Source organism: Schistocerca nitens, chromosome 2 (assembly GCF_023898315.1).
Source record: "Schistocerca nitens isolate TAMUIC-IGC-003100 chromosome 2, iqSchNite1.1, whole genome shotgun sequence".
Lineage (NCBI taxonomy): Eukaryota > Metazoa > Arthropoda > Insecta > Orthoptera > Acrididae > Schistocerca > Schistocerca nitens.
This window is the reverse complement of record NC_064615.1, coordinates 960,482,505-960,505,102: the sequence shown is the minus strand read 5'-3', so window position 1 is coordinate 960,505,102 and position 22,598 is coordinate 960,482,505. Positions and strand designations below refer to the sequence as shown.

The following is a 22,598-nucleotide window of genomic DNA, read 5'->3' as shown; positions in this document are numbered from 1 at the left end:
TGTTACACAGTATGCGTGTACAAAGACTGTTGTGGCAGTGCATGGTCAACATAAGAGGTGGGATTTGAACAACACATTAAAACAAGCCAAGTTCCACAAAAAAACGTTCAACGGACGGAACATGAAAATTGTCCAAATCATATTCCAGAAGAAAGAGCCCAGGTTGTCAGTGAACTTAGCAGAAACATACCTCATACCAGAGACATTATAGTTGAATGCCAAACACACTTAAAGTATATAATAATGATTTGAATATAGCAGCTATTAATCATGATTGCTTTCTACAGGGCTGCAAAGGAAGAAACATTTATCCTGTCAGGGAAGACAGATAAAGGTGGATATTGGTCCATTTTATAATACTGTATTTTAACTATCAGGGTCAGGCATTTGCAAGAATTATGATAGGCTGTATTTTATCCTTGCCAGTCCAGTGGGTACTGAGGATGAAAAGAAAAAAGGGCTTAAAGTAAAAGGGCCGCACTTGAAGGAGCTGGAGCTTTGTGAACAAAATGTCAAGATCTGACTTCTGAAGTTAATAAAAAAAAAAAAACATACACACAATTTCTATCATCCTACATCAAATGCTACTCACAACAAAACTTTCCAGGGGACCTTTTTTACTTGAACTAGATTTGGTAATTATTACTTTCTGAACATTACTGCAGTACTTTCTTCTGTCTCATGTTTAGCATCTCTGGTATATAACTCTCTGATGTAAGACTGTAAAAATCATATATTTGTTGTAACAACTTTTCGAGGTACTTTTTAATGGAGACATTCCTCACCCACAATCGTGGGGACAATGCTACAAGTAAAGAATTTTCTAGGACTTATTTACAACTTTTTTACGCACATCACAAATTGAATTATTACAAAAATAGTGTACTAATTCAGGGACAAAGTTACAAATAAACCATTGTGATTTATGATTTACTAAATGGTTCAAATGGCTATGAGCACTATGGGACTTAACTTGTGAAGTCATCAGTCCCCTAGAACTTAGAACTGATTAAACCTAACTCACCTCAGGACATCACACACATCCATGCCCGAGGCAGGATTTGAACCTGCGACCGTAGCGGTCGCTCGGTTCCAGACTGTAGCGCCTAGAACCGCTCGGCCACCCTGGCCGGCTATGATTTACTAACTCAACTAACATATAACATGCAATAATACAAAATCGTGCTCTTGCGAATTAGCACTTTCTTCCTCTGACTCCTTCAATTACAGTATGGACAGAAGCATTTAAGAACTCATTTCACAAACTAAATGCATGAATGGAATGGGAAGAAACCCTAATACATGGTACCATGGGGAGTATCCTCTGCTACGCGCTTCACAATAGTCCACAGAATACAGATTAGGGGCAGATGTTTCTATCTTCCAACATCTCAGAGGAATCTGAAATGACTGTTTTATTCTATGTTTACAAGTTGGTATTTGTGTTTTAAACAAAAAATGAATAAAAAAAGAATGAATTTAACATCAGTAGCAGTTCAGATGAGTCGAGACTTAATTTTGAAGTCACAATGTATTAAGTTTAAAAACTGCAATTAACTTTTACAAATAATTAGTTAACAGCTGCAGAAAGTCATATGCTTTCATGTATCTGAGTCCTGCAACATAACAAAGAATTTTAGTTTTACCTGCAAGTGTTGCTGCCCATCTGTTGTCCATTACCAGTGAAGTAGTGTTTGCATTGGCAGAGTCTGGATATATGTCATTGAACTTTACATTCTCCATAGTCTGTATGCCTGTGGCTATTCCTGCTATTAGATTCGCAGCATTCAATGAACCCCATTTGTCATAAATAACACCATTTTCTACTGGACACTGACTTGGCTCCACTACAGTCATTTTGCCAAGTGTTAACTTAGCGCTTTGCATAGACTTTGCTTGTGGTTCCTTAACATCCAGCACTGGTTCTTTAACTTCTGCTGCAGGTTCTTCAATATCAGTAAGCGACTCTTCGAGTTTCGCTTTGCTTGACTTCACTTCAGAACTCTGACTCACAATAAATGGTGGTTCTTGGTCACCAGATGCCTGTCCAGTAGTCTCTGTTTTCAGTGGCTCTGTATCTGACTTAATGAGAGGAATATTTTCTTCTGCTGTGGTTACGTTACTGAAAGTCACAAAACTCAAAGTTAAAAATGACCAAAGGGATGTTTATATAACAGTGTGTGAATGCCAACTTTATACATACATTTAATACAACAGTATTTACTATTGTACATATGAGATTAAATTACATGGCAGTCCGTATGCTGCTTATATCACAGTGTTGGAAAAAATCATGTTTGTAGTATGTAAGAAAACATTAAGATTTCATCAGATATTTACACTGCAGAAAACTGAGTGTGGTAACTGCTCACTACCTTAAGACCTTTTAAAATGCTGGAAATCTTAACTGTTCTGTGCGAATATATTTTTCAGAGTGTTATGTATGTAAAAAGTATTTACCACTATGTTAAAAATCGTTTAGAACATATCTATGAAACCAGAAACAGTTATAATTTGCATCTGGCCAGAAAAAAAAGTTAAAAATCAGCAGAGTTTATTGTACAATGTTATCAAATTATGTAATAAATTACTACAACATATAAAAGTCACAGGTATGATCTGCTGTTTCAAAACACAACAAAAAATTATTTACAAAACAAAATTTTTAAAATGTAACAGAATGATTGAATTAAAAAGTAATGTAATGTACAAAGTTCTTTATTATAATGTATGTAGAAACAATAATTATATAAGATTAACAAACAAATGGAATTATAGAGTAAAAGAAAATTCATTGTCAATTACAGTGTAAGATATTAATTTTGCACAAAGCAAATTGTTTTATGGATTAATAAAGAAATCTATCACTCAAAGAGGGAACTGTGATATTCGTAACAGATTAGCATTCAGCTGTTACTATGCACACAAGCCAGGTGGCCATTTACAGTTCAACTGACATATCATTACCAGTGGCAACATTATGAATTAACTGTATAACTTGTGGACAGGGCAAGATTGATGGATTTAGGTGCCAAGAGTGCCAAGTACCGAGCTCAATATGGCACATAAGAATTATTACAACAAATCAGTCATATGAAAGATCTTACAAAACAGTATTATGAATAATAAAGGACTCAAAATATGTCCATCAGAGCACACACATACCAGTGAGGAAGTAGAAGACTCCTATTAAGAGTTGCATAAACTGGTTTATAAAATACTACTGCAAGATGATAATGGGGGAACTGAATGTGAAAGGAGTTCAAAAATTAAAGAATGGTTCTTCAATGGGAATACTAATACCTGAAATGACAAGAAGTAGAATTTACCAAAAAGAGTATGTTTGCCATTATGATACTTTTCTAGAAGAAATTAATAGAAAACAGGCTTACCATGGGCCAACTGAAACTAAAAGTGAAAATGAACACCAATTATCGTACAATGATGAATTTTCGCAGTATGTCTCAGACCTAAAACACTTTAGAATTTAAAATGATTACAGAGCAGTAACACAGAAAAGTAAATGCAGAGCTAGAAATGAATGAAATTAAACCAGCACAGATAGAAGGTGTATTTATTTAAGATTAACAAGATATTGATGACCAGGTGCTGTCAATACTATAAGCAGAAAGTAATAAATCATGATTCCAGACATCAATTTGACTGTGCCATCTATCAGTGTGTATTAGGGTGGTACCCAGTCATCCACAGGAATAGGGAGCCTACTTAGTTTTTCACAGAGGAGGTGAATATTGTGCATTGTAGCACTGAAAATGATACCAAATAAAGGAAGACATTTAAATACAGCTGAAGAATTCATACATACACAGTAACAACTGGTATCCCTTAGTCTGTCTAAAGATGGACAACATGTGTTATCACTATGATTTTGAGACAATGCAACAACTGCAGTAGAAACTTGTGGATTCACAGCCACCAGAAACAGTAATGTAACAGTCATCATCCAGCAACATGATGCTGTGTATTGTTTGGGATGGCACTAACACACAATGCTTATATCACTCAAACCATCACAGTAGCATACAACCAAAATGTCCTGATGTGGTTAAGGAAGACAGTCAAGCATAGTCGCACATGCTGCTTCTCTGGGGTATCAAATTTTGCCTTACTCCCCATATTCTCTTGACATCGCAACCAGTGACATCTTCCTCTTTTCCCAGAAGAAGAAACTATTGTGCAGCAGGCATTTCCAGAATGACAGTGAGGTTATTAGCAAGATGAATTGTTTTCTTGACTGCCCAAATGCAGATTTCTACAGTCAAGGTATCCATGAAGTCATAGATCAGAGGGCAAAATGTCTCACACTGAAAGGTAAATACATAGAAAAAGACTAACACCACCACCAACTTTCATGCTTACAAGTTCACTTTTTTCAAGGTTATACTTAAAACATTATGTCTATCTCTCATACTTGACATACACTGTCTCCTACATATCATTTTCTAGTTCAGAATAACTATTCAGGATTTCTTGCTGTCTACAGTTATCACAGAATGATTATCTTACAGCAAATGAACCACAATTGATTCAACACATGTTAAATTGGTAACATAGTAACAAAGCTGAGAGTCCAGGGATGGATGTAAAGAATTGTGGGCATTCTGTTGGGAAGCTTCTCTGAGAAAGACAAGAAGAATATTGTACAATACATGAGATTTGTTCCTCTAGCTCCTTACATACTTTTGTTGTATCTTTCACCCAGATGCTGAGACAAACCATTATTGTCAGTACAAATAGTTTTGGATCCAATAAAATGTAACTACTACATACTTATAATGGAGAATAAAATCTAGTTATTTTCTTTTATCATTATTGTATTTCCAGTGTGGTGTATTTGCAACTGATTTAAAACCATTAAGGATTCTCCTTCATGTACATTACATGGTAATCTAAATCCCATACCCAAGAGTATATTAGATCATCCTAAAGCAGCATTATCTGGTATGGTTACATGACTGGCAACTTCAGCTGAAGTAAGCCAATATACTTGCACATGTACAAGACATCAATTAGAGTGCTAAATTAAGCAATGGAAAATCTAGGATGGAGTAACAACAAGGAAATAAGATACAAAATGTTGCTCACCACAAAAAAGGAAGTGCTGAGTGGAAACCAGGCACATTTAAAGGAAATTTTAAAGTAAATCAACTTAGTAGTGCAAAGTCTTCTTGTACTACCTGCACTCCATCTGTAAAATCCATCTGCTCTGAAACTCGAATTCTTTGATGCCATCTCCCAAACTGAAACCTTTGACCTTCAGAAGCTAGAGCAGCATGTACAAAGCTACATCAAAAAACTATCCAATCTCTTCACCTCCTACTCACACCTTAGACTATCACAACCTATGATCACTACATGAGTCTTCCTCCTCCACATGCCCTCAGAGGGGTCAAATGTAGATCCTGCTACATATGCCACGTTTTTAGAAACTCCCTCCTATCACCCTACAGAACCCAGAATCTAAAAAGACTCACAAAACAGTCATGAACCTGTCCTCCAAAATCCTCACTCACACAGAAGTACTAGTCTTCTCCAAAGGCCTGAACTTTTACCCTTCCCAAATTCTACCATGCTGTCCTTGTTAATGACTTTTCTCCTTCTCTTGGTTCCTACAGTAGAAACACTTTTTTGCCACCAACCATACCAATCAAGCTCAAACTAAAATCAATACTGAACCATGCCTTAATTTGCTCCTCCGTCTTACCATGATCAGTCCCCCTTGCCCCCTGAATCATCATCTGATAACTGTACAGAACTTCCTAATCTCAAGCCTTGCCATCACCATCATTCTCCAAATCCTTCACCATGGAAAATAACATCACATTCATGGAAATAACTGCAATCCAGCAGCTGCCAGCTCACCCTGACCTTACAATCCTACCTGCTGAAAAAGGTTCTATCACTGTGGTTAAGAACCACAGGGATCACCTGGCTTGAAGGCTCAACCCACTGTCAGATACATCCACCTACAAGCCCCACCACACTGACCTCATTCCAGAAATCTAACAACCTCAGATAACCATCCAATCTCTTCACCTCCTACTCACACCTTGGATTACCACTACCCACCACCACTGCAAGAGTGTCCCCCCCCCCCCCCCATCTCCCATAGGTGTCAAATTTTGTGTTATAGGTCCAACTACATCTGCTACACCCTCAGAAACTTTCTCCTGTCACCCTACAGAAATCAGAACCGTAACAGTCCTCCTTTAAATCCTTAGATCCAACCCATAATTCTCTCCCCTGAGCCTGTCTCTCTTGTCACCCTCACCACTCCCAACACTCCTACCTTCTACATGGTGCCTAAAATATATCACCTTATGTTGATATATTGCCCTGCTGTAGCTGGATGTGGCACCCCTCCAGAGAGAATCCATGCCCTTGTGGACCAACACCTGCAGCATATCATCCATAATTTAACCTCCATGGGGAAAAAAAAACCACCAATCATTTCCTCTGCCGACTCTTCATAGTCCCTGGTCCTTTTACCACCAAACACCCTGCTTTTCGCTGTTGGTGTCAACTCCCTGTACACTAACTTTCACAACACGCAACTGACTCCAAACCTATGACCTTCTTTCTCGTCACCACAGCCAAATTAACAACTATGTCTCCCTCAAAGGCATTATCTACAAACTAACCCATGGTACAGCCAAAGGCACCCATGTGGTACATTCCTATTCATTGACAATATAGAGAAAACCTGCACAGTCACCTAGAATCTCAAGCCCTTCACCTGGACTAAGTTCACTTATGACACCCCCATAATCTGGACAAAGGGTGAGGACACACCATCCACATTCCTCCAGAATGTCAACACTACCTCTCACAATTGTGCTTCATTTTGTCCTATCGGGTCCTCCTCAGCCCAACAAGCCACTTTTCTTGACGTCGACCTCCACCATATAGATGGCTTCATTTGTATCTTCATCCACATAAAACCAGTCAATCACTAAAATACTTCCATTTTGACAGCTGCCATCCATTCCACACCATAAATCTCTTACCTACAGCCTAACCACTTATGGTCAAGGCATTTAAAATGACAACTGGTCCCTTTCCAAATATGCTGAAGGTTTCAGTGAGGCCTTTACAGACCAAAATTACCCTCTTCCACATTGTTCAGAAACAGAGTTGTCACACTTTGTTTTCCTAGTAACTTATCATCCCCCCCATATCAGATGATTGGCCATAATGGAACACCCATCTCATGACTCAATACCACCCAGGACTGCAGAAAGCCAACAGAATCACATTCTCTGCCAGGGTTTTGGCTACCTCTCATTGTGTGCTGAAATAACAAATATCATCCCCACATCTTCCACAGTGGTACCTGCTGCCCACCAAACCAACCCTTGTCTGTCACTATTCCAGCTCCATTCCTAACCATTTGCCTCATGGCTCATATTCTTGTAACAGACTTGTCTCCTACTTCCACCCCCTACCACCTGCTCCAGTCTGGTCACAAGTATAAAATGCAGTGCAACTTGTCAAAATTGCAGTGTTGTCTACCAACTTAGTGCTGACACTGTGCAGCATTCTAAATAGACTTGATGACTAACAAGTTGTCTATACACAAGGATGGCCACTGTCAGTCAGTGGCCAAGAGACAACTGGACCACACAGCTGTGCCACCTGAAGTCTTCTCACCAATACCCAACTTTTCTGAGTTGCACAGGTGGGAACTCTCCCTAAAACATACCCTTTGCTCCCATAACCCCTCCTGGTTTCAACATTCACTAGTATCTGGCCTCACCTGCCTTCATCCCCTCCCCTGTTGCCACTCTAGTATCACACACACCAGACATGCCTTCAGCACTCCTGTACAGCCCTCTTCCCATTCACTGCTTCTCTTCTGTCCTCTTCCCCTCACAGCATCCACAAGCAGAGACCCCAATCCTTTGAATAATTAAGGTTTCATAAACTGGCACTAAACCTCCCACCACTTTAGGAAGTGAACCCCAGAAAAAAATGCATTTTCGAAAGATCTTTGATTTGTAGCAACATGTACGGTGCATATTTTCATATTACGAAAGTATATAGTTGAATTCCACCAATCACAGAATGCTAGTTTCTGAAGCACTGAAATTGAGATTGTGATGCACCTTTGTAAGCCAATCATAGCTCAGGTCATGTAATCTTGCCAGCTGATGACAGCAGATATTCACCACATTTACATGGGGCTCCCAAAAGCAGATTTCATAAACCGATCTTCCAATACTACTTCTGGGTGGTCAAGCAAACACTTCAAAATTGATTCTGGAAATCTGCTTCTGGATGCAGGTTTTCCAATTCTGTAATCGATTTCCGCAGGCAACAGCCTTGCCGCAGTGGTTACACCGGTTCCCGTGAGATCACTGAAGTTAAGCGCTGGATGGGTGACCATCCAGGCTGCCATGTGCTGTTACGATTTTTCGGGGTGCACTCAGCCTCGTGATGCCAATTGAGGAGCTACTCAACCGAATAGTAGCAGCTTATGTCAAGAATACCATCATAACGGCCGGGAGAGCAGTGTGCTGACCTCATGACCCTCCTATTCGCATCCTCCACGGCGGTCGGATGGTCCTGGTAGGCCACTTGTGGCTTGATGATGGAGTGAGTGCAATCTATTTCTGCTCCATAATTATGTGAATGCATTTTAATTTACTTTATAACTCCCGGCCACAGAAATCCATTTTATTTTCATCTGAAAAGAGAGCTGTAAACCAAGAGGAAACAGCAAAATCACTAAACGTAAACACAGTTCACGTGGATACTGCCTTTAATCTCATTACAACTCATACTGCTCTGCATATGCACAAATCTGGCAGCTTGGACATGCCAGAAAAATTTTTAAAAAATGGTTCAAATGGCTCTGAGCACTATGGGACTCAACTGCTGTGGTCATAAGTCCCCTAGAACTTAGAACTACTTAAACCTAACTAACCTAAGGACAGCACATAACACCCAGCCATCACGAGGCAGAGAAAATCCCTGACCCCGCCGGGAATCGAACCCGGGAACCCGCAGAAAATTTTTTCTTGGTAGCATCTGGCTACTTGTTCCTACTTCTGATAGAGCTAACAGCTGCATTTCACGTGGACGAAACAGGAGAAGGTTCTGCTCATATGCAACTCAACTGCGCACATGCATAAGCCCACTGGCAACTGCTCAAATGAACCTAATATAAACCACTGTGACGTCACACCCATCGGAAGCAGTTTGTTGTTATGAAGTATCGCATAGTCGTCATTGTAAAGCCTTTGACACATTTTGCTGTTAGCAGATGTTTGTTTGTGCACCGTGTTTTGTTGTTGTAAATGGTACATTTCCTTTGCAGCTTAAGGTTTATTTGTTTTTGTCATTTATGTTTTATTGCTGCAGTATTATTTTGCAGTAGCAGGCTAAAGTAAAATTCTTTGTTAGAGTATCAGTTCTTACCAGTCTAAACTACAAAACTTTAACTGAAAACTAAAACAATGAAAAATTTGCAGAATTCTAAAAAATTCCCAGGTTTTTCCCGGTTTTCTCCTGGATGAAAAAATTACAGGAGTTTTCCCAGATTTCCCAGTTGTCACAGAGTGTATACACCCTGTGCACACTCCCACAGTATCTTTCCCCACCTCTACCCTGCTATCCCCTCCCATCCTCACCCCATACTTCTTATGTATCCAATACCCAGGCCAGCCAGTATCACTGCTCACCACATTCAGGCCTCAGTACTTGGATGCCAGGCCTCGCATCTGGAGGCTACAGTGGACGTGAGTGTGTGAGTTGTGGGGGTATAAAAGTGTGTGTGTGTGTGTGTGTGTGTGTGTGTGTGTGTGTGTGTGTGTGTGTGTGTGTGTGTGTGTGTGTGTGTGTGTGTTTCTACATCTGTGGAAGTACTTTGCTGGTAGCTTAGTCTACTTTTAAATTTACTTTTACACCTTCTCTATGTGGCAAGCAGCAGTTTGTCTTATTCCATTGTTGTCTCTACCATGCTGTGTGCTTGTAGGTGAAGCTTAGTGCTTTGAAGATAGTCACAAACAGGTAAAAATAAATATAGCACTTTAGAGATAAAATAATAATGAAGACAAAAAGCAGATTATTCTGTATAACAATATATATTTATCAGCTGAGACATTTATTCATAAGAAAAGAGAAAAGGAGGTGACTATAACAGTCAGTTAACAATTATTCTAGGAACTGAATCTAAATTCCTGTTAGCTTTTATAGTTCTCTTATATGCAGCATGCAGACTGAATCATTTATCTACTTTGTCAGTTTTACTTTACTTTCCCTTATTTTTGAAATTGTGAAAAAGAACCCTTTTGATTCAAAAAGATCAATTCTCAGAAACTGCCATTGATCTATTTTACCAGTCTCATAGCTGTTTTTTACTTTGACCATCTTTTTGCTCATTATGCCTCATTGCCTACACATTGCTTTATTCATTTCCATAAAATGAGGTTGCAAGAATTATTGTGACATACTAGTAGTGATCAAAGATAAACTGACAAATCCTTCCTCGAATTTTAGTTTTGCTATTTATGTGAGTACATTGCAAATATAACATTAATGAAAGTTATATGAAAGAAACAATACTAGCAAACAAGGATATATTTTGCAATAGGCTTAGAGTGAAGATATTCTTTTACAGTCAACATCTTGGTGGTTCACATAGTCTAAAACGGGTGATGCATTAATTTGAGGTGAGGAGAGGCCAAGTGCATTGCATATTGCAGTGAATAACCTCATGACTGACAGCAGCACAACCATTGTGATTGTAGTGTTGAATGAAACTGGATGAAATGATAAAGACATTGAACATTTCACCTGGTATCATGTGCACTATTTCAAATGATTATTTGCATGGGATAACTCTGAACAAGCACATGCAATAAATTTTAATGGCTGATTAGAAGTAAATGGGTGAAAATGAGAACTTCACTGACCAGTGACACAGAAGAGAGAGATGTATCTCAGTGTCATATTTACTGGTAATGAAAGCTGAACTCATCATTACTGTAACAAAATAAACATGCAAATAGCTTTGGAAGAAGACACTGTTCATCAACATATTAGGAAGCCAAGGCAGTTGATTCTGAAGTTACAGTAATGGCAGTGGTGAGCTTGGAAAATAATGTGGGCATTAATATTGCAAAAATGAGGTTCATGCCCAAATGGGACACTGAATGTCTGCATCCTTTAGGAAGCCCAAATCTCATCATCTGTATCTGATCACTCCCTGCTTGTTGAAACTAGACCCATTCAGAAAGAACTTTGAATGATCACAAGTTGTTTTGAAAAGTTTGATATGGTGCTGTTGTCAATGCCAAAAAGATGTTTACAGTATGTCTTCCAGGACTGGTAGATAATGGAGCAATATACAAAATTATTATGTGTTTTTAACTCTACATTCAAGTAATGTTTTATTTATCTGTTAAGTGAATATGGACAAACGTCTCTCTTGTTATCTACTACTTGTAACAGAAAACTTTACTTTAGAAGAATATTGTACATTTAATTGCAAATACTCACATTACTGTTATTGGAAATGGAAAGTCCATTTTATCAATAGATTCTTTTTCCACAGCTTTCTCCTGAGGAGGCTTAATTTCTCCAGAAGTGTTTGAAGGAGTAGCTTGCTTGGCAGTATCATTAGAAGCAAATTCATTAGCAGCTGCTGCTGCAGTAATATCACGCCTTATTCTTCTCTGTCTGTAAGACTGCATATTTGAACAGTCTGTACTTTCACTGCCTCTTTTGTGAAATTCAATTGAATCGGACAACATGAAATGGAGAGCACACTGTAAAGGGCAAGAAAACCAACAATACTTTAAAAAATTCAATAGACATTCAGAAACTTGGAAGGAGAAAAGAAATCTATTATATATCAACAGTACATTTTAAATGTAATTTTAAAAATAAACATATAGTAAGTACTTATTGTATTTCAATGTTGAAGAGTCTACCTGTCACATTTTGTCAAGAGTTGAAGCAAAGCAGCAGTTTGATATATGACTAATGTACTGTCACTTTGCAGTCAAAGTCCATGTCAGAAGAAAATATTACTACAGACTGTCTATGAATATTATGTCACTGATCACTGCTGTAGTGCACACATCATATAACTACATGCATAAAGGGAAAGAAAGAAATTAACTTCAATATTTCACACAGTTGGAAGAAAGCAGCATTAGATTTTCAAAAGAAGGAGAGTATTTTTTGTGAACAAAAACTGTTTTCAAAAGAAAGAATACAGGCGAGTATTTTTTGTGAACAAAAACTGTTTCCTTTCACTGACAAGGGAATGTCACCAATTTGATGTTATATTTTAAGGAGAAAAGAACTTGCTAGAAATAAGCCCCTGAAATCAATCCTGTGCAAATGTTTGGGCCATAATTCTGACAGTTTGCAGTTATGCTCTTCTGGACGTACAGGTCTTAAATGGATAGGCACACCAGTTGTTTGTAACTTTCCCTGCCCACTGCAACTACCAAATGCTCAAGTACGAAGTGCTGTATAGTGGAGTTACTAAGAGGTTCAGTGAAGTGAGTAAGAGTGTGTAGGCTTCCACAGTCGGTGTCATTTTGAATAAAATTATTGTGAGTGTTCAACCATATCATTTTAAAACATTAAAGCAACTGATTGCTGATGTTTTGGCTGACTTGCTACAGTCCTCTTCAGGACAGTTAACCACCCTTAAGAGGACCACTGTCAAGTCGATCAAAACATTAGTAATCAGTTGCTTTACTGTTTTAAAATGATGTGGCCTAGCATCCTAAATTATTTTATTTGAAGTGAGTAAGAGGTTTGTGTTCATAATGTTGGTGAACCAATCAGTGACAGTAAGGCTCGTCCACAAACAGTGTGGAAAGATTGTCAAATAGCAGTGTTTAAAAATAGAAGAACAAGGGTTTCTAACAGTCATGATTGGTAAGCATCATTAAATACAGCAATTCTACTAACATTTATCCAAGGCAAATGAAAGTGTATGGGGCTTCCTTCAAGCTTTTATTTATACATTTTAGTTGCATTGCAGAAATTTTATATAATTTCATGAATGAATATGTGCTGCTTAAAGAGCTGTGGTGGACTGAGTTTGATGTTTCTCTATATGAAGATCATGATGGTGAAAATGAGGCTTCCCTTTCACCACAGTCATATTCATCAAGCAGCTTCACTGGTGCAATAGGCCAGGATACAAAAACAGGGAAATAATTGGTGACAAAGCCTGCTGTGGATTGAGTGACAAATAACTGATGTGCCTGAGTGCAAGAGTGTTTAAAAGCTGTACATTTAGAAGGTCATAACTGCATGCTATCAGAAGTATGGCCTGATTTTTCATGTGGGATTGATTTATGGGACTGACATCTTGTAAGTGCACTTTTCTTCTCCTTAAAATATGAGGGTGAGTTTGTGATGTTCCCTCATAAGCTGTGCAACCGACTTCATAGATAAACTACCTAACAAACACATGAAAAGGAACATGCTATTTAGAAGATTGCTGCATTCACAAATAAGCAGGTGGACTAGTCAGTACTTTCCTCAAGGAGATGTAACTCACTGTACTGCTAATCATCAACACATGATAATAGGTAATAGATATCCTGTCCTTTGGAATCACATATATCTTTTTCAACATAGAAACAGAAATTGATTTGGGAAGATTTGTCAGGGAAATAGGTTACTCAGAACCTGGGTTAAAGGCAATTCACATTGTCTGAGGAGCAAGGAAGGCAAAGATCTTTGCTAAGAAGGACCCATATATTATGAGGAGAGTTTTGTCTCCCTGCCTCCTTACATATTATATGACTGAAAGTGCGTGTGCGGCGTTTCAGTTTTATTATTTCAGGTGAACATAGAGACTAAGTCAATAATGAATTTCACCAGAATTTTCATAAAAAAATTCCAAGATTTCTTACACAGTGCAGAATATTTCCTCTACTTGATATCCATTCACAGTTGAAGCACCAGTACATGTATTTAAAAATAAAAGTGCAAACTATCTCTAAGCACACATTTATAAAAACCATCAGTTGACCTACACATGGTTAGTTTTATTCTTTGGAAGGCAATCAAATAGAACAGCCACTTACACATCTGACAGCTACTAGCTTTAACCTGTTTAGCAGATGAGAAGGACTTTGTCTATTGTGAAGCACTTTTCTCCCACTGCTTCAATACTATTTCATTGTTGGTGGTGCCAAAGCTTATTGACAGTAATCAATCAGTGCTTAAGATGAGTTTGATTCTTTTTACAATACTCCTGAAGTTTTTTGATTATATATTGTTCCTTTGTTTTTGGTCAATACTCAACATTTGGGGAACCACACCATACCCAATATTTTTTCATATTTAATTCTTCAGGTCTATGGTATCAGTTATTTTGTGGGAACATAACAAATTATTATTTGTATTTCTATATGCCTGTAGAATGTTTGCCATAGTAATGTTGACATAATAGTGTCATTATCTTTGGCATTTAACAGCTTATTGACAGTTGTTGTTACTCTATTGTTGTTTTAATTTGTTCTCAGTTGTGTGCAAGATAAAAAAATAAACAAGTGGAAAGGTACATGTTAACCTGAGTCTTTAATGAACTCAGTGTGCAACAACTTCATGCAGCTATAAACATTGTCAGAAAATAAAATAGCATGACATGTTCAATCATCATTATGACACTTTCATAGTAATGATGAATGCTTCAAAATAATTCACCTTGATTTGATAGAGCCAATGCCTCCTTCTGATGAAAATACATATTATTTAACATACATCAAAGCAGTTACGAAATGGCATTTTTCATTTATTGGGACACTAGATTTGAAATATTACTTAACATGCATCAAAGTAGGTGTGGACCAGTGTTTTTCACTTGTTGGGTCACTAGATTTGGAATGTCATACCAACAGTGACCAACCAAGGAAGACAGTTTAACTCTGAGCTATTCCACGCAATTTCAAAAATATGTGGCTGTGTCCAGACCCATACTATGACATATCATCCACAATCAAATGGAAAAATTTAAAGGTTTTATCACACACTTAAAGCAGCCATCTATTCCCATGCAACAGCTAAATGGACTCAAATAATGCCTGTAATTCTTCTTAGTCTTCAATGCTCCACTGGAGAGAACACTAATGTTACAATTGCAGAAATGGTTTGTCTTGCCCATCAGATTACCAGATGATATTTTTCACAAGTATGGCACAAAACTATATGCAGTCTTACCTTAGTTTGTTTCACAACTGAAACAGTATATGAATCATTTGAAACTTGTACAATATCCCCAAAAGGCAAAGGAAAACCCATTTATAAACAAGGCCATCACTAACACAGCACATGTGTTTGCAAGGGTTGACCAAGTGAAGAAGGCATTAGAGCCTCCATATGAAGGCCCATCTGACGTAACTGAAAGGATCCCAAAATTTTTCACATAAAGGGCTGGATAAAGCATATCTCCGTTAACAGATTAAAATATGCATACCTGATTAATGAGAATGTTAAACAGCACGGAAACCCTCCAACTGTACTGTCAGAGCAGAGCAAACTATCAAACTCTATAGTGGGTGAAAAACCAAGAAACAACAAGATCTGGTCATGAAATTCGATTTCCAGAAAGATTAGTTGAAGTTCTAAACTGACGATGGTACTGAGAGAGGGGTGATGTGTAAACATGAAAAATTACTATTTGCATACAAATTACTATTTGTATTTGTGTGTTTGTAGAATTTTTGCCATGGTAATGTTGGCATAATAGTGTGATTATCTTTGGGATTTAACAAAAAAGATGGTTGTCACTTTATTGTTTTTGTAATTCAGTATTCATTGTGTGCAATATAAAAAATAAACAATGAATTTAGTGTGTAACAATTTCATGCAGCTATAAACATTGGTCATACAGAACTATATTGTACACTTTCTCAATATTTCCACTCATGATAGCAGTTTTGGAATGTTCTTTGAGTGGATCACCTTCAAAATAAGAAAATATCTCAGCTAATGTGGCCATTTCTTAGCTGTTGAAAATGTCTACATCTACATCTACATCTACATCTACATTCATACTCCGCAAGCCACCCAACGGTGTGTGGTGGAGGGCACTTTACGTGCCACTGTCATTACCTCCCTTTCCTGTTCCAGTCGCGTATGGTTCGCGGGAAGAACGACTGTCTGAAAGCCTCCGTGCGCGCTCTAATCTCTCTAATTTTACATTCGTGATCTCCTCGGGAGGTATAAGTAGGGGGAAGCAATATACTCGATACCTCATCCAGAAACGCACCCTCTCGAAACCTGGCGAGCAAGCTACACCGCGATGCAGAGCGCCTCTCTTGCAGAGTCTGCCACTTGAGTTTATTAAACATCTCCGTAACGCTATCACGGTTACCAAATAACCCTGTGACGAAACGCGCCGCTCTTCTTTGGATCTTCTCTATCTCCTCCGTCAACCCGATCTGGTACGGATCCCACACTGATGAGCAATACTCAAGTATAGGTCGAACGAGTGTTTTGTAAGCCACCTCCTTTGTTGCTGGACTACATTTTCTAAGCACTCTCCCAATGAATCTCAACCTGGTACCTGCCTTACCAACAATTAATTTTATATGATCATTCCACTTCAAATCGTTCCGCACGCATACTCCCAGATATTTTACAGAAGTAACTGCTACCATTGTTTGTTCCGCTATCATATAATCATACAATAAAGGATCCTTCTTTCTATGTATTCGCAATACATTACATTTGTCTATGTTAAGGGACAGTTGCCACTCCCTGCACCAAGTGCCTATCCGCTGCAGATCTTCCTGCATTTCGCTACAATTTTCTAATGCTGCAACTTCTCTGTATACTACAGCATCATCCGCGAAAGGCCGCATGGAACTTCCGACACTATCTACTAGGTCATTTATATATATTGTGAAAAGCAATGGTCCCATAACACTCCCCTGTGGCACGCCAGAGGTTACCTTAACGTCTGTAGACGTCTCTCCATTGATAACAACATGCTGTGTTCTGTTTGCTAAAAAATCTTCAATCCAGCCACACAGCTGGTCTGATATTCCGTAGGCTCTTACTTTGTTTATCAGGCGACAGTGCGGTACTGTATCGAACGCCTTCCGGAAGTCAAGAAAAATAGCATCTACCTGGGAGCCTGTATCTAATATTTTCTGGGTCTCATGAACAAATAACGTGAGTTGGGTCTCACACGATCGCTGTTTCCGGAATCCATGTTGATTCCTACATAGCAGATTCTGGGTTTCCAAAAACGACATGATACTCGAGCAAAAAACATGTTCTAAAATTCTACAACAGATCGACGTCAGAGATATAGGTCTATAGTTTTGCGCGTCTGCTCGACGACCCTTCTTGAAGACTGGGACTACCTGTGCTCTTTTCCAATCATTTGGAACCCTCCATTCCTCTAGAGACTTGCGGTACACGGCTGTTAGAAGGGGGGCAAGTTCTTTCGCGTACTCTGTGTAGAATCGAATTGGTATCCCATCAGGTCCAGTGGACTTTCCTCTGTTGAGTGATTCCAGTTGCTTTTCTATTCCTTGGACACTTATTTCAATGTCAGCCATTTTTTCGTTTGTGCGAGGATTTAGAGAAGGAACTGCAGTGCGGTCTTCCTCTGTGAAACAGCTTTGGAAAAAGGTGTTTAGTATTTCAGCTTTACGCGTGTCATCCTCTGTTTCAATGCCATCATCATCCCGGAGTGTCTGGATATGCTGTTTTGAGCCACTTACTGATTTAACGTAAGACCAGAACTTCCTAGGATTTTCTGTCAAGTCTGTACATAGAATTTTACTTTCGAATTCACTGAACGCTTCTCGCACAGCCCTCCTTATGCTAACTTTGACATCGCTTAGCTTCTGTTTGTCTGAGAGGTTTTGGCTGCGTTTAAACTTGGAGTGAAGCTCTCTTTGCTTTCGCAGTAGTTTCCTAACTTTGTTGTTGTACCACGGTGGGTTTTTCCCATCCCTCACAGTTTTACTCGGCACGTACCTGTCTAAAACGCATTTTACGATTGCCTTGAACTTTTTCCATAAACACTCAACATTGTCAGTGTCGGAACAGAAATTTTCGTTTTGATCTGTTAGGTGGTCTGAAATCTGCCTTCTATTACTCTTGCTAAACAGATAAACCTTCCTCCCTTTTTTTATATTCCTATTAACTTCCATATTCAGGGATGCTACAACGGCCTTATGATCACTGATTCCCTGTTCTGCACTTACAGAGTCGAAAAGTTCGGGTCTGTTTGTTATCAGTAGGTCCAAGATGTTATCTCCACGAGTCGGTTCTCTGTTTAGTTGCTCGAGGTAATTTTCGGATAGTGCACTCAGTATAATGTCACTCGACGCTCTGTCCCTACCACCCGTCCTAAACATCTGAGTGTCCCAGTCTATATCTGGTAAATTGAAATCTCCACCTAAGACTATAACATGCTGAGGAAATTTATGCAAAATGTATTCCAAATTTTCTCTCAGTTGTTCTGCCACTAACGCTGCTGAGTCGGGAGGTCGGTAAAAGGAGCCAATTATTAACCCAGCTCGGTTGTTGAGTGTAACCTCCACCCATAATAATTCACAGGAACTATCCACTTCTACTTCACTACAGGATAAACTACTACTAACAGCGACAAACACTCCACCACCGGTTGCATGCAATCTATCCTTCCTAAACACCGTCTGTACCTCTGTAAAAATTTCGGCAGAATTTATCTCTGGCTTAAGCCAGCTCTCTGTACCTATAACGATTTCAGCTTCGGTGCTTTCTATCAGCGCTTGAAGTTCCGGTACTTTACCAACGCAGCTTCGACAGTTTACAATTACAATACCGATTGCTGCTTGGTCCCCACATGTCCTGACTTTGCTCCGCACCCTTTGAGGCTGTTGCCCTTTCTGTACTTGCCCGAGGCCATCTAACCTAAAAAACCGCCCAGTCCACGCCACAGAACCCCTGCTACCCGTGTAGCCGCTTGCTGCGTGTAGTGGACTCCTGACAACATCATTATAGCTGTCTGTCAACTAGATATGAATTTCTGTTTGTGATGAACTACTGACAGCAAAGAATTGTATGTTGGCATAAAAATCCATTTTATCCACTTGTATGAAACACACATAAAAAACTACTTTAAAAATCTATGGAAAATTATTCCTTAGATAAAACTGACGTTTTGGTTGTTCCCCAATATTTACCAACATAACAAACAATTGGATTTCATTGATGTTAAGCCCAGCTGGGTACTAGCAATTTTCTCCTTGCATCGGTGCCTCACAGAGCCAGCTCCAGAAATTTTGCTGACACGTGGAAAAATTTCAAGTGCTGCCCCCCCCCCCCCCCCAAACGCAACCTTGTGTTTTCAAACAAAGTCAATGTTTTTCATAAAGTCATTCATCCATGACATCTTATCTTCACATATCACACTTACTCATACATCTTTCTGATTTGAATACATCTTTAAGACCAGCACCAGGTATGGGGAATTATTACAAAGCTTTTAATATTAAAGCTTGCTTTTGGTGTTACAGGTTGCCCTATAGGAACTGTTAAGCTATCATATACCAACATATATCTTTATTCATTTATTATACAATTTTTCTCTTCTTTAGGGGTTTTCAGGCTGACATAGGTACGTTTTAATGTTGTGTAGGTGTATGGTAGAAACTGAACTGGCAACACTGCCACTAGCAAGATTTGCTGTTTTGAAAGATGCACCTAGGATGATCACATCCAGCACTTCATTTGTCAGCTGTTTCATAATTCTGTAGATAATTTCCAGTAAGACACTATGAGGTGGAATGCAAAATTTTCAGGAATGGTGCTGCCATTTGTAAAGTAGGAGTAGTAGATCTTTGTACCGGTAGGTGGCAAGAGCTGCATATCTGATGAGTCAGTGTGTGGAGCGGCATTCAGCTGGGAGGACGTGTTGCGTGTCCACAGTGATTTCCATAATACTCTGTGTTTGGTGTGTGGCAATTTTATGATGGATCAGCGAACAGAATAGCGTGTGTGTATCAAATTCTGTGTGAATCTCAGGAAAAGTGCTACAGAGACCATTGCAATGATTCAACAAGTGTTTGGGAGACAAAGCAACAATTGTCCCAGGTTCTCCAAGACCCAAAAAAGCAAGACAGGTCAAGAGCAAAGCGAAGAGCATTATTGTTTTCTTTGTTACCACGGGAATTGTGCACAAAGAATTCATCCCACCCAACTAAACAGAAAATTCTGTATACTACTGTGATGTTTTGCAATGGCTCCATGAAAACGTGTGGCAACAACTGCCTGAACTTTGGTTTCAAGGGGACTTGCTGCTGCAGCACAACAACGTGCCCTGTCACACGTCCTTGCTCACCAGAACCTTTTTGGCAAAAAACAACATGGTAGTTGTACCCCACCCACCGTACTCACCAGATCAGGCACCTTGTGACTTCATGCTATTCCCAAAACTAAAACTGAAGTTGAAAGGCCATCAGTTCAACACTCTAGAGAGGATTCAAGAAGCATCGCTGGCGGTGATAAACATCCTCAAAGAACAGGACTTCCAGAAAACATTTGACCAGTGGCAGAAGTGCTGGGACCAGTGTGTACATGTGGATGCAACTACTGCAAGGGTGATGGTGACCATTAGTCCAGAGGTAAGGTTTTCAATAGATGGCAGCACCAATCCCGAAAATTTTGGATAGCACCTCAAGACTCCATGAATGCTTTGTATTTCAAACTTATTCCCACACTTCTTATTTTAGGTTAAAAATTTCATTGACTTGTTTAATTCATTGTTGGAACCATATCAAAATGTAAGATTTTTCCACTCGCAAAAACTTGCCGCCCTGAACAGTGGAACTGTTTGCTACCCCATACAGCTGGCCGTTGAGCCTCATAGGACTAAATTAGTAAGCACAACAATTTTAAAACTTTGGTCCAAGTACATGGCAGAATAACATCATAGTCAGAATGTCTATTTTTTATTGTGAAGAACTGTTTGTTTTGGTGTCACTTTCTTTCTTCCTTTTTATTTACTGATATCATCATTTTCCCTGATACTATACCTCAATACCTTCACTCCTGTAACAATGATCTTGCTATAATCAAACAACAGTCCCACATACTTCCCCGTCAATCCTGCTCAACCATTAATATAACCCTTGACAGCTTCATCTTAAGAATTTCCATTACTGGCTGCAACCCACCTATCCACCAATTTCTCTTTAAATTCCAAACTGATCAGCCATCAGCCCTTCCCAATTTATCCTTGAACTACACACCACCACTCTCAACCAACACTTCTTGAAGAAAAGTGTTCACACAACTTCAGTTATTACTAATACACCAAGACAAGTACAATAACAGGAATTATAGTCTCATATCAGTGTAGCATAAGAAAAATGGTCACAAAAGGTTTTATGTGATAAGAATGTAAATTTGTTTGTAATTTTGAATGTGCAAATAGTTAACCGAGATGAATAGTTTGGTCATACGTGAAATCTTCAAATCGCAAAGGTTTCAGCTCAAACAGCAACAAAAATGAAATCTTATCATGAGGGAAATTCAACTGAGAAAACTAATACATCATGATACAGAATTTTAACCAGTACATACCTTCAGCAGGTGAAATTATTAGTACTTCTGACAGAGGCATATAAAAGTAAAACTGACAAGACTCTCCTAGCTTTTGGAACTAATAGTTTCTTTCCCACAGAAAAGAGAGAGAGAGAGAGAGAGAGAGAGAGAGAGGGGGGGGGGGGGGGGGAGAGAGAGAGAGGTACATTGGGGAAAGCTAAAAAGGAAGGGCAAGTCACTCAGACATTATGGCTAGATGGCCACGAGAGTAGAAGTATGTTATGCTAACTTGAGAAGTAGTTACAGTTATGCGGTTAAAAAAGGAGTTTGTAAGAATTGTAATGTTGAAATAACAATGCTAAAAGAATGAATTGCAAGCTTACAATTCACAGTCAGTGTTTTAAGAAGCGATATTGATTCACTCAAGAAAGAAAATCGAGATCTACGATCAAAGTCAACACCAAGTGAAGTGATGCAAGTCAAAAGTAATAAATCATCCAAGTGGATAAAAGTGTCATATAAAGATAGTTTTCCAACTGCAAAAAGAACAACAAACTCTGCTAAAACTGTCACATTTTCTGATAAAAACAAATATCATGTTTTGCAAACAAATAATTGTGAACTTGTAAAAATCAGTGAACCGAAAATGAATAGTGTTTTTGCAAGAAATGCAAACAACAAACACATATCATCATGGAAAAAGTGTAGTTTGCTATTACTATCAGACAGTCATGGCAGAAATCTGTCCAGCATGCTCCATGAGAAAAATCGTGACATAGCAGTTACTAGTGTAGTGAAACTAGGAGCGGGATGTAAAAATGTTGTAGACACTAACTCTCACAGAAAATTAATGCAGGAAAATGACTTTATCATCTGTATAATGGGTTCAAATGATGTGGCAAAAAATGAAGAAGAGGTTTGCATGAAAACGCTGCAGAATTTTCTACATGCTAACAAATGCAGAAACACAGTAGTTGCCGCCCTGCCTCATAGGCGTGATCTAATTTATAGTTCATGTGTAAACAAAGAAATTCGGAAAACAAACATTA

At 38.8% G+C, this 22,598-nt stretch overlaps 1 protein-coding gene across 2 annotated transcripts in view; it reads right to left on the bottom strand.

The window, feature by feature from the left end:
- The window catches only part of LOC126237280 (uncharacterized), a 157,175-nt gene that overhangs the window by 82,109 nt on the left and 52,468 nt on the right, over window positions 1-22,598 (bottom strand). For both annotated transcript variants that reach the window (XM_049947217.1, XM_049947216.1), the window contains exons 5-6: window positions 11,524-11,792; window positions 1,647-2,122 (exon numbers count right to left, since the gene is read on the bottom strand). In XM_049947217.1, the coding sequence (XP_049803174.1) occupies window positions 1,647-2,122; window positions 11,524-11,792 (745 nt within the window). The remainder of the gene's footprint in view (window positions 1-1,646; window positions 2,123-11,523; window positions 11,793-22,598) is intronic.